The 13,811-nt window shown below is 40.7% G+C and overlaps 1 protein-coding gene across 1 annotated transcript; it reads right to left on the bottom strand.

Annotated features, from left to right (window-relative positions):
• Positions 1–719: 719 nt before the first annotated feature.
• myef2 (myelin expression factor 2) lies at positions 720–12,028 on the bottom strand. The gene is made up of 17 exons (XM_080788676.1): positions 11,811–12,028; positions 10,736–11,028; positions 9,918–9,970; positions 8,920–8,927; positions 8,729–8,822; positions 8,439–8,630; positions 7,726–7,879; positions 7,585–7,634; positions 7,107–7,167; positions 5,984–6,076; positions 4,561–4,608; positions 4,404–4,475; positions 3,419–3,514; positions 3,078–3,140; positions 1,780–1,946; positions 1,332–1,383; positions 720–1,121 (listed from the first exon to the last, which is right to left on the bottom strand). Exons 1-17 carry the CDS (start codon positions 11,960–11,962, stop codon positions 958–960), a joined length of 1,812 nt encoding a protein of 603 aa, XP_080644802.1. The 5' UTR covers positions 11,963–12,028; the 3' UTR covers positions 720–957.
• Between the last annotated feature and the right edge of the window lie 1,783 nt (positions 12,029–13,811).

Raw genomic sequence — 13,811 nt, 5'->3', positions numbered from 1 at the left:
GCCAGACTCTATCCCCGTTTCCTGTCATTTCACTGTGGACTATCAATGAAGGCAGAAAAAGCCTAATAAATATCTAAAATATCTAAAACTAATTTGTCAGTCACTACCATGTGCGCTGGTGTTATTTGACAATAGAAGTCAAATTATATTATTATACACAGTATAATTGTACACACCTGTACCAATCTTAAGATGATTTAAGTATTGCTACAGTATAAGGACTTGCTTCAGAAATAGACCTATAGCTCATCTGCTTGATGAGTGAATGACCCAAAACTGACCACTCAGGAAATAATAAAAATGTGCCCAATAAAGTCATGTGATGTGTCGCTATGTCAAGTCAATGAGTGAGAAACACATAAAGGAGTATCACCCAAGTAATCCTCATAAGCTTTTTATGAGCAGACTGCCCTTGTTGTAAGGAAAGGTGCACACAGAGCCATAAATAGAGAAATCCTAAAGTTTCTATTGCCTTAAATTGCCTGACTGGTCAATATAGAATGACTCAGGATCCATGCTGATCAGTCCCCCATCCTGTTTCACCATGTTTTCATTATGTTATGCAAATGTGCCAACATCAATAATGAAAGGCATTTTGGTGAATACATATTCCAGCTAATTTTATGTTATACTATATCGATCAACATAATAGATAACTTAATCTTATGGTCAATAAAAAATATGCTGGGAAGATGACTAACCAAGACTTTACAAGCAGCCGGTTTAAAAATTAAAAGGTTTATTGATCAAATAAATGCATTGCCCCACAAATTAAAAAGAGTTTACAAAAAGATACAAGAAAAAAAAAAGGAAAAAAAACTGACATATAAACAAAAGTTTGGAAAAGCGGTGGACAAAATGGACATAATTATGGAATAAGTGTTTTTAAAACAAAACAAAACCTCCTTGGTGAGGGCTTTGAAAGTGATCGCCCATTCCTCAGTTACTCTGAGGGCCCTAGGCGTTGCGATCTATACGGACATCCACCTCTCTACCGTTTATCTTCGTTCCATTCATCATCCTACAGGCCTGCTCGGCACTCTCCGGAGAATCAAACCTCACCGTCCCACAGCCTTTTGACCTTCCGTTCTCCATCTTAATTTCTGCAAACATTACCTGGCCTGCAGTGCAGATGGACAGAGGAAGGAGAGTAGATGATTCAATTTGCTGGTTGTTCAAGAGCGCAACTAAACATACATCTCACAAGTGTGGCTCTTTTGGACATCTTGTGATCTCCGTCAATGTCAGCAGGAACCGAGTCAATTCTTGAGTCATGCAAATGTATCAACTTGTACAAAATAGATTCATGTTAGATTGAGTAGAAGACATACCACAGTGGCTGAAATTCTCCTTCAGCTTTTGCCAAGTGAGGTCATAAGACAGCTGTGACAAAAACAAAAACAAGCCATAGTAAATACATAGTAAGAGATCGCTCTACACTTTAGTCCTTTCACCTTTCTATTTGACTAGACAACCCCTTATTAACTCGTGTGGACATATTATATTTTCTATTCAAAACCACATGCAGACATTTCTACACTAAAAGTTATCCTACGTTAGATCTAGTCTAGCCTCGGAAATGGAGGAAAAAAAAGGTCTGGGGCCGAGTCCACTTCAATTCTCATAAGTCTCTTTCTCTCTCTCTCTCTCTCTCTCTAATTAATTAGTCTTATGTCCAGCAGCTGTGCCTAATTCTGGGAGCTGCCTATGCCATAAAAAGCATAGGTGAATTCCAGTCTAGTTCTAGTCGAAATCACGTATAGAAATATCTCCACTTACATTTCGCGCAAAGATTGTACAGCCCCCTCCCTTGGATCCAGAGCTTCTGTTGACCATGCCTCCTCCCCCATAATCTCCAAAGCCACGGTTCATCTCCATTCCTGACATGCCCATACGGTCAAAACTGGTGCCCATACGGTCCATTGCCATATTTCCCATTCCACCACCTACAACAGATACACACTCACAATAAGAACGCATCTTCTGTGTTCTGTAGTGCTACTAGTGCAGCTTATAAAAATGCAGCACAAAAAAAATGTCTAACCATTTTGACTTGTCAAACCTACTAATAAAAAAATGCACTAACCCATCTGCATCCTCATTAAATGACATTTTTACTATTTGAGCTCAACTATGTCATACCAATTAATGCCGTGTAAATTACATCTGTGAATTTTGTTTACAGCATGGCTGCTCATGGCTAAACACACTGAATCCAATAGTGCCGACTTGGAATCAGCCAATAATGACAGATAGTGTAGTCATGAAGTGAGTAATATTTAGAAGATAACTGTTACATTGTGGACTCCTGTATTCTAATATTGAATCCAAGCCCACAATGCCTTAGCAGACACTCAGCATTATGGTTCTTTTTCCCTCATCATCCAAAAAATGTAGTGAAAACGTGGCCATGCCAAGGAATGTAATATGATAAAGTGCTGCTGACGTGACATTATCAACACAATGTTAGATAACCAAGTGATGAATGAAATCTATTTATATATATATATATATATATATATATATATATATATATGTATATATACATATGTATATATACATATGTGTGTGTGTGTGTGTGTGTGTGTGTGTGTGTGTAAGCAATCTGCCAAAAGCTTGTCACTGCTGAATATGGACAAAAAACACTTTCCTTTCACATAGCAAGCAGAATGCAGAGCAATAACCATTAGCCTACTCATCCAAAGCTAAGGAGGACGGTGTGTAATGGATTAATCTGATTAATCTTAAAAGGAATGAGACATTTTAAATTAGGCTTGGGTTTGCATGTGCTAAATACTGCATGCTATGAATAAGGTTCAGTGGGATATCTGCAACACAGGCAGGCGAAGAAGTGGGGCAAAGTAAATCAAACAGAAAATGCATGAATCTTCACTCAAAACTAAGCATGTTGTATTTTTTTAACATGGACACATTTAAATGACAACATGTCTAGTATTGTGACATTTCCAATGAACAGCCAGGTCATTGCTGCGATTGTGTATTTACGGATGGGAGTGAATTGATGATAAAAAGCAACGATTAAAGGGCAAAAGTAGCTGATGATATGCTTGATGTACCTAATCCAGTTCCCATATGCCCCATGCCAGCATTGACCATGCCTCCTCCAAAACCACCTCCTCCTAAAGGGACAGAATACAAGCCAGCACGCTTTAGTTGAAAGGTAATACTACACACCAACATCACACACACCACGCAACGTCACAGCAGTCAAGCCAAAGATCTGGCAGCCCACACATGATGAGCAACTCCCAAACCGCCTCACAGCCCACATCCAAGCTTTAGACATACCAAAGCATGCATAGCTCTGCTGTGGCCTGTGGTCATGCTGCCATTCAGTATGAACTGACTGAGGTTTTGTGTTTGAAGTCATGAGTTTCACTCACTGTACTGTACTCACCCATTCCACCAAATGAATCCCCAAAGCCTCGGTTCATGGACATATCACCGCGGCCAAAGTCCCTGTCCATTCCACCCATCCCTGACCTGTACATATCTGATCAAAGGCAGGAACAACAAACTGTCAGGGCTACACACACAACTTTACACAAATTCATTCAAAATTAAAGAGAAATTTACACAAATTCATTCAAAATCTTAAGAGAACTATTTCAGAAGTGTGTGTGTGTGTTGTAATATGTTTTAATATTGTGGTCACGGACGGTGTACATGATGAAATGAAGATTCAAATTATTTCGCAGACTGAATGCAGCAAACGGCAGCACTGCATTCAGCTGCATACTGCATCAGACAGGGCGCACAGCACAGAGACCCCTGCGGCGAGCTCTAAACACCAGCCTTGCCGAACTTTGACCACTGAGACATCCAGGCAGGCACGGAAGGGGAATTGGATCATAATAGAAATAAGTCAGACTTTGTGTTTCCTTCTCGATTGTATGATTTGTAGGTTTTAGGTCTAAATTAATTTGAGGAGAAAAACACAGATGCTGTGTATCTGAATCATGGATGGAAGTATTTAATGGTAAAGCGACTGAATATAGACCAACTTGCTCCACACAGTGGTAAAAACAGTTGAGCGTTATGTCAATATTGTATTATTAGTGCATGCCTCCTGCTGGAGATCTGCACTCTACTGAGCACATACTGCACAATCAAACTCACATGGCATGACCAGCATTTTGCATACGTTAGTAGAGTGAACCGTCATCATGCTTTAGAAGTTTTGAAAACTCTGCCTACTTTTGCTCTGTCTTCTGGGACTTCTAACATTGTGCTGTACTCTCCCAATACAATTTGCGCTGTGATCGCTGACTTGTGAAAAAGGGCCATCATCACAAGGAGTTATTTTAAATCGACAGCATCACGGGTCACCATGTTATGTTCGGCATAAGGGAAATGGGCAAAAAGTGGGCATGTGTCCTTACCTCCCATCCGGCCCATGTCTCTGCCAAAACCACCCATGTTGCCCATGTTATCCATACCACCAAAGCCTCCACCTGTAGAACACATGCAGCACAACCAGTTACCTACCCTTTCCTCCAAAATCAAAAAGAGAGGACAAGCTGATAGATAGATCCCCACCTCCAGCTCTGTTCATTCCACCACCATAACCTGGACCGGCATCCATGCCTAAATAAAAATAAATACAGCAAGTCAGTCAATACAAATATATAGGGATTCAAATGTAGCAGAAAAGGAGGATGCATTATATGGGGGTTGGGTCAGTCAATGCATAAAACGCAGCAATTACGTTAAAAGGACGACTTCACCCATTTTATAATAATTGGTCCTCATTAATGCTTATGATAGCTATGATGGTACTTATTTCTACTCTGCCTGTGGATAGAAACCTACTTATCAGTGACATCGATGGGGAATCAATCTAATGTAGGCTGTAAAAACCTGCAAAAACTGCAAACGATATCAGTGCTAGGCGAGTTTCTGGACTGTCCACAGCCCTCCAATGAGAGACAGACCAAGTAGAAAAACAATTGTACCATTTTATCCTGAGCATTTGTGAGGACCAATTATATGCAGTATTTTTCTTGTCTGATCATTCACATTATCAGCATAACCCACATTCAAGGTGCAGTAGGTCACACGCCAGGTTAAGAATGGCACAGCCAAGACCGACAATTCAATAGTTTACACATTAACTAAGCATTGTGTTTTCTGGGGTATTTTCAAACAATTGGGGACAGGAATGCGGTTACATTTTTTCTTATGAACTATATGCTTAGACTGGCCAGGGACTTCTCATGATTCAGTGATCTGTTTGCGTTCATGTCTTATAAATGCTACTACTTACATGACTTCTTTATCTGAGTTTTGTGTTTTCTCATCCCATAGGCTTCCATGAATCATGATTACGGACCCCCAGGCTAGGGTTATTATTATTGTGCATCTGACTGTGTCTCTCTCTCTCTCTCTCCCCCTCCCAACCAAACGATCAAGGCAGATGGCAGTGCCCACCTACAACCAGATTCTGTTTGCGGTTTCAATTTTTGAGAGTATGGTCTTCACCTGCTGTGTCATGAGATAACTTTTGTGATTTGGTGCTTTGTGAATGAAACTGACTTGACTATCGGCTATTAACGTTTTGAACCATTCAATTAACCAGGTTAATTTAGTTGGTACAACAACCTAGTGGGTTTGTAGAACGCTCGGCCCCAGCGGTTCTTGTATTTGTTTTAATTGAGGTTAAGGTTGGGAAATTATGGTAATACATTTAGGGATATGCAGTTTTGCTGAGGTTAGGTTTAGGCATAGTTTTACCAAGGTTAGATTTAAGAATAAGGTTACTTATTGTTCTTGTGTTAATGTCGTCTTGCAAACAATATTATTCTAAAAGACATATTCCGACTTAGACTCAAAGATGAGCATCCAAAGTTTGGATTTACACCCCTTACCTAAATAAGAGCCCCTTCACTTTTCAGAACTCAACAAACATGAGGCAGTACTCAGTGCAGAACACTGTTTTTGTAAGGTGTGGTATGTGACTGACCTCCAGGACCCATGGCACCTCCTCCAGTCAGTCGGTTGGGATTGATGGGCTGCCCACCTGGACCCAGGCCCATACCGATGCCACCGAGACCCCCTACACACAGACAAGAAAACGTGTGTATAGTAGGAGCGGGCAATTAATGATTATTCCATAATGAATTAATCTTTGTTATTTGAACCAAAACAGGCATCTCAAAATTCCTTAACATGTTTACCAACCAGCCAACTCAAAAAGATAACTACCAGTATTAATTTTATAATATGGAACAGAAAGGCCAGAAGCGGCATCCAGAAATAATGTCTGGCCCGCCAGATTATTTTAAGAACGTGAATATTTTAAAATATCAGACTTATGTGCTATCATTATAGCTAAAATGTCCAAATAGTGAATTCACAACCAACTAAAGAATGCTCATTGTACTTTAATGCATGCCGAGTGAGATTGCCGCTGAAGCCGTGGAACAGTCCCACTGTCACACAGCTGAGGTGATTCCTGCTGCTTTGTGCACAATTATGATAATTATGTTCTAAACCGTCATCTAATGCCTTACAAAACAATTAGCCCAAGGCCAAACTTACTTGCAGAGCCGTAATTATACAATATACATCATAAGATAATTAAATTAATTACCCTAGTTTGTTTTGAGGTAGTCAACATTTGTAAGCATGTTGCACAAAATCATAGAATAGTTCCTGAACAAATAAAAGAAAAAGACAATCACACCTGTGTGAACTGAGCGGTGCAACTATACATTTATTGTTATACTGTACTATACTGTGCTCTGTACTCTATTGTAGTGTACTGTACTGTACTTGATTACTTTTGGAAAAAACCTTTGAGAAATTACAGTTACCACCCCAGATCATCCCCCCCCCCCCCCCCAGGAACGCGCACAGGGTGCCGCCATATACTATACTATACATCTGTTGTCCTGTGGCTTTAAAATAGCCAACTCTCACATGTATCATTAAGCAGAAATAACATTGTTCAATTTAAACAGGTCTGACAAACACTTTGTGTTTCTGTGTCTGGGTCGGTCTCCAAAAGGTTGAGAACCACTGGACAAGGCCTTGCTCATTTATAGGTTTTTAGTATTCAAACCTTTTGAACAAAATTTACTTACTTGGTAACTGAGGTGCTTTTTCTACGCTATGGAAATCATCAGGCGCAAGAGATTTCTCATCCTAAAAAAAAAAAAAAAAAAAAAAACAATGTTGAAATGCATTTTTACCTCGTTTTGTACTACTGTTATAGACAATTGACAATTTAGGCATATAGAAGACGCTCTTAATCCAGGGAGATTTACTGTAAGCAAGAGTGACACATGGTAATACTTAAAGCAAGAGCAACACATGGTGCCGTAATACTTATAGCAAGAGCGACACATGGTAAAACTTAAAGCAAGAGCAACACATGGTAATACATCAAATACATGAACTAGTCATCATAAGTAAGCTAAGTACCTAACATCCGTCTAACAGTAGAATATCTGTACAATGATGCACTGTATACATTACAGAATGCTAGGTCTACATAATATGCTATCTACCGGTAAATTACATCATTTTAGAATGATAAATGTAAAAATACACATGTCGTACCATTTTAACATGCATTTGTCTGTCAAACAGCATCTGACCGTTGAACATGGCTGAGAATAAAGTCAAGGAGAAAGCAGCTGCAAATGTTTACATCTGTGTGTCAATGCACGTAGAGATATTTGAGCTGTAGGAGTAGGATACATATGGCCTGTACAGCCTCCAGTGGCTGCTCAAATGTAACCGTTCCCATCCCTCTGCTCTTGCCATGGGTGTCCTCCTTCACGTCAGCACGCTTCACCACACCAGCCATGCCAAACACCTCTTTCAGCTTCTTCCAACTCACCTTGAAATCCAGCTGAAATTCAAGGAACCGTCGTTATGAACAATGCCCATTAAATTGTGGTTACCTTGTTTCAGAGACATAATGTTACCTTTACATGCATACTCTATTCATTCCGAACCTGATTAAGGCAACTCTCACATGCATGATTATCAGTGTTTATAGCCAGTTGTGTGTTACAACTCAATGTAGGTTTTCAGGTTCATCTTGTTAGTTGTTTACATGCACCTGAAGTGTACAAAAGGTAACTAAACTTAGCAAAGCCATTTTCAAAAGGATATGCAATGCAAGGTATGCAAAATAAACCTGCCAAATTATTCCAAAAACGTTCTTCCGACATCAAGACAGCAGTGTGCTAATCACAAAGTAACCTCCATTTAGACCCAATGTCGATTCTAAAATCCAAAACTACTAAAATCTAAAAGGGTTAATAGATCCCAGACAGTAAGCCTAGATTGTAGATGGAAATAGTTATTTGCTATACTAAGACACAGCTTTAATTGAAATATCACCTCAAAGTCATGACTTAAGAGTAACTGGAGTAAAAGTAACATGTAACATAATGTGTGCTCACATTGGCCACAAACACAGTAGTGCCCAGACGCCCAGCCTGCAGTGAGTTGATGACCTCTGGTGGGATGTTGGGGTTGTTGGCAATAGAGTGAGGCACATTCATCCCTCCAGGCATACTGTCCTGCCCTCGGCCTCCCTGGTGTATACCCCCCATACGCTGCAGCACACGGCGTGCATGTTCCCCATCTGGGTCCTGGGTGTGTGAGAAACACATGGAAACTCTCAACTCAAATGAAAGATGCTCTTGGCAGCTGCTTTAATGCCAAAAAAAGTGCATACACTTGTCCCTACCTCTTTGATGTTGAGCGGCCTTCCACTCAGGTCATGCTTGTTCATGGTGTCTATGGCCTTCTTAACAAATTCTGCATCTTTAAACTCCACAACACTGGTGAGAGAGGGACAGCATAAATATAAAAGTAGGGCATGTAGGCTTATGGTGTTATTAAATCTAGATATTAACAGAATTTGACACGGTTTCTTACCCACAACCCTAACAAGCGGCATCGTCGAGTTCAGGAGTCAACATTCATCCAGAGTAGAAGGAATAGATAAAAAACAGTTAGGATCAAATAAAACATATGAACAAGTCTAGAGATTTACCAACCGTCTAGACATGTATCAACATGCTTCTAGTGTTTTGTGAATCTACACAATGTTGTTACTTTGGTGCCAGCTTGTGCTAGCAGGCTTTTGTTTGTGATCATGTATTTTGAAAAGATCATCAAAAGCCAGATAAGTACAAGTTATTGACATTATCTAGAGCATGTTGGCATATCACAGTACTGGTCTAAAACAATAGATTCTCAGTAGGGTTAGAAGTATAAAAGGTTTTAACACAATAATAATAGCCTACTTGGTTTGAACAAATGTACAATGCAACAAAATATCAATTACCGGTAAATAAAACAGAAAATAACTAAATTTTATGCATTTAGATTGAGAAAGGACCAGTTTTGCCGTGCCATCAAAACATTGCGCAATGACTTCTGTATGCTTTTCATAAACAGCTGTAGAGCAAAGAAAGTTGTTTATCTGGAAGTTAAAGCTAAAATGTGTCAAAAGACAAAAGAACCATTTTGTTCCTTTGAAAAGAGAATTGTGCCATATAAAATGACAGAATTGTAAATCAGAATTTGAGACAGCGTCATGGGTCAATCAATATGACAAATCACCTCAAGCCACATTTCCCTTTGGAACATGGTCAAAACGGACAAACTCTGACACCAATTGAAGTGACAACAGCAAAACAACGTTGCACTTTCAGATAAGTTCGAGTTGGGCTATTTTTTCCAGAGTCAACAGGACAAGTCCCTTTCAAGTGCATATCAATCTAAAGCCAACTATCAGGCTCTAAACACAATCCATCTCCAATTCAGCAACATAAGACAGATCAAAGGATCAGTACCTAAAACACTGGATGATTAAGGAGACTGCGGAGGGCATTTAAAACCTCGTGCAGCAAGTTGACCACATCACTTACCCTTGACTTTCCTTCTGCATCCTTAAAGAGCTCCACGTATGTAACCTCACCAACTACATGAGACATACAAAGGGAAAATACCAAGAGAACAAAGGAATTTAAGTCACCAGTCTTCACTGCACCGTTGGCCTTGGCAACGCTGCTACAGGCGAAGATGTCCCATTAATGATCAACAGTCAGCCCAGACCAACATCCCACCAGACAACACCATGCCTTCCTGGGCAGTGACTGAGAGCCCCCACAGGCCAAGGCCAAAGAATAACACAGCTACAGTTAACCTGGGGAATTCAAAAGGCTTCAACATTGATCAGTGGGTCAACAAAGTTCCTGTTGTTGGAATTTCCCCGGTGTCCTCTCACCTTTCAAAAGCCTCTTTAAGACCCAGTGGTTCAAAAGTCATTGCATTAACAACAGGTTCATTCATACAAACATGGTTCACCTTACAACAGATGCAACAAAATCATACAACAACAGTCAATACTACTACTGCTGGTCTGAGGTTACATGTAGGAGCTTACAATACCATAAAAAACAAGGAACAAAATAACTAAGAGATTCTTCCTTTCTCAAAGACATATCAGACCAATCTAAACTGGGGTCCACCCAATGAGTATGAATAAATCCAATAAGCGAATGTCACACTATTACTACGTCCCTGTCTTCTTCACTAAAGTGCATCCAAAAGAAGGTAGAGCATCTAGTGACTACTGTAAGCGGGTTGATCCATCTCGTAACAAAGAGGGGAGGTCAAGGCCTCCCGATCAGCTGAAGAGACAGAGTGGGAAAACATTGTTAATCCCAAACACAGCAGGAATTACCTTTCTCACGCATTAGGTCTTTAATTGCCTGCCACTTCATATCATAGGGGATATTGCTAATGAACACCCGGTTCCCATGAGTAGCCTTCTTGTCCGCAGCACTGCCACCACCGTGCTTGTCTTTGTAAGGATGGTAGCGGTTCCCTCTTCTGCTGCCAGAGGACTTCTTCTCCTCTTTAGACTCAGACTTCTCTGTGGGGGGAACAGACCCGGTCTCCTCAGAGATGGTCTCCTCAGCGGTCTCCTCAGCAGTCTCCTCAGCAGTCTCCTCAGAGACGGTCTCCTCAGCTTCTCTACAAAAATGTGTGAAGCAAAAGTCAAAGCCATTCTTCATATTGACATTTTTTGACATTTCAACTGACTACCATTCACACTTCATACAGCTACTGCTATCTTCTTTTAAACATCAGATGATAACATCTTCTTAAAAAAAATGGCATTTTATATTGAAATCAAATTATATGTATAATTGTATGTATATGTTACACTGTGAATAAAAGTGCTACAAGTAATTATTAATATTATCTGAGGTGCAAAAGATCAATGGTTGGTTGGCGTCACTGTGCAATCATCACCAGCGTACTACTTTGTAACATTACTATTATTGTAATCAATCACAGCTGTACGTCACATTAACTGACAGTGTTTCTACGGACTGGCAACAAACAATCAAACCATACATACGTCTATCTATATCAAACCACATGAGCTCTGCATGTACTCCAACAACACTTGAGCCTGATGCTAGTTGAGGGAACATACTGGGGTTAGATAGATGCTAGTTAACTTGGTGCCTTGTCAAGAATGCAATGCGATTCAACCAAGTAGCAGGCCGCAGGCGTTAGCAATGTAGCTTAGCAGGCATAACGAAAAGCATTTTTATAGCAACAATATATTGATTATTGAGACTAACATTACGAGTGACAAAGGTTAATGACACCATGGTAAGCAAACACTCCGAGCATCATAGCTTTGCTATTTGCTATTGCTAACGTTAGCTGCCCAGGTCTCCATCTTAGCCAACGTTCGCTAACTGTTAAGACACCGCAGGACAAAACGACACGGTTTCAGTTACGTTTTCTCGCCATTGGTGGTCTCGGAGGTCTCCTGTGGTGGATCGGGATCATCGGGCTCCTCGTTATCAGTCTTTAGAGCTGGTTCGGAATCACTAGTTTCCTCGGTAGTTTCCTCCATCGGCTCATCATCAAGGGTTATAATATCTGCCATGTTCAGGTTTGTTTAGGCTCACGACGGCACACAGAACACACACACACACACAATGCTCCTGCGCGGTGTGCGTGCGCGCAGTGAATGAATTGGACATGGACAGCTAGCTAGCTAGCTAGCTACCGCGAGATTTGGAGAGTGTTGCTAGGCAGCCCACAGATACTGGATTAGGACCACGCGAGGTTAAAGGGATATTTCACTTTCAAAAAAACTTTTGGTCATCTACTCAGTCTTATGTGAACAGAACACCCTGGGCAGTTTTTAAGTTGCTTGAGTCAGTATTTAGATATTTGATATTCATTTAGCTGCCCCGCCCCCTCCCTATACAAACCCATTATAACTTAAAACTCAATTTTATATATATTATATAATTTAAATAGATTAATCAAAAACACCTAAACTTTTTTTATTTGATAATGTCCTTCTAATACGTGAGAGGGCAGTGGTTTGTCATTTACTGTTTTCATTTATTTTTAATAATTACTAAATTATTTTCGCTCCGAAACTGGCCCCAGTAAAACCTGAATCCCCCACCCACCCCTTTTCCCCCTCACTGTATATGTTCCCCCCCCCCCCCCCCCCCTTTTACCTCCTCTATGCTGATTTCCTGTTTTTAGCTATATAGAAGAGTATATTTGTACGTCTCTAATGATGAATTGAACATGGTGGTTCCTATTGTAAACAAGTGTAATACTTTATGGTGTCGTCCACAGTTAACAGTTTTGTATTGAGTTTGAGTTGTGCTTGAAATGTACTGTAATTCTCCAATCTGTTAATACATTTCATCAATCAATCAATCAAGCTAACCATCTGAGAACCCATCGTCAAAAAATAAAGGAGAAACAGCGCACTCTTTTCCTTGAACAGTCTGTCTCGACTCGAGAGACTAGGCAAAGCGTAACACAGAGAATACCAAACATGTTACCAAACTTAGAAGTGTATATTTGTAGCAGGTCTCTAAATGTTCTGATGAATTGAAAATGGTGGACCCTGTTGTAAGCTTAATGGATTGTTCACAAAGTAACAGTTTTTGTATTGACTTGTGCTTTCGTTTGAATTGTACCCATTCGGCATACTGTGAAATAAAAATTTCAATCAATCAATCAACCAATCAATCAATGAATGTACTTTGCCAAAAAAGATTACAAAATAAGTAACATAACATAAGCTAAGTTTGTGTATCAAACTTAACGGGATCCTTGATACATACAGGCTCTGACATTTTAACAAGGATACTAAATAACTTTTGACCTTTTGACCTTGAATGTTAATGTTAATCAAAGACCAAAGTGTGTGTGCGTGCGCGCAGGGCTGTGTGATGCGTAGTGCAGTAGAACTGTAGTGGTAGTGCTTGTAGTTAGTGCATGTTGCACGTGTATGTTGCATGCTGCTTCTGCTTGCTACTCTGCTTTCAGCTACTGCCGCCGGCTAGCCCTCCTCGCGGGGGGTGAAAAGAGGAGCTGAGCTGCGTAAGTCTCCTCCTGCCGGTACACAGCCTCTCCACCGCCAAGACTTCTGCAGTGCCTCCTCGTGGCCACACACGGTAACTGGGTACCTTGCGGTCCCAGGCCAAACTGTAGCAGTGGGCCCCAGAGGCAAGGCGCGCAGGCCCACCGGTGTGTGGACACGCCCTGGCGCCTGCCAACCACTGTCCCAGCTATGGGCAAATAGCATGGGCAGATGGGGCTCATAGCCGTGGAAGGCAAGGCAACCCATCTAGGAGAAGGACACTCTGAATTAAAACCAGGACTGCGAGGAGTTGCGCCCCACAGTCCTTAACTAGCATTGTAAAGCCAACCATGGAGTACAAAGTCATTTCAAATCCTATACTTCCAGCGGCGGGAGTCCG

This window comes from Protomyctophum bolini, assembly GCF_963924005.1.
Source record: "Protomyctophum bolini genome assembly, chromosome: 1".
NCBI classification, from domain to species: Eukaryota; Metazoa; Chordata; class Actinopteri; order Myctophiformes; family Myctophidae; genus Protomyctophum; species Protomyctophum bolini.
This window is presented reverse-complemented; position numbering and strand designations above follow the sequence as displayed.

Coding starts and splice junctions, on each gene's coding strand:
- myef2 (XM_080788676.1), bottom strand. CDS start 11,962: ATGGCAGATATTATAACCCTTGATGATGAGCCGATGGAGGAAACTACC. Junction 9,971..10,735: donor AGACCTAATGCGTGAGAAAG/GTAATTCCTGCT, acceptor TGTCTCATGTAG/TTGGTGAGGTTACATACGTG. Junction 1,122..1,331: donor GGAGAATTTCAGCCACTGTG/GTATGTCTTCTA, acceptor TCTGCACTGCAG/GCCAGGTAATGTTTGCAGAA.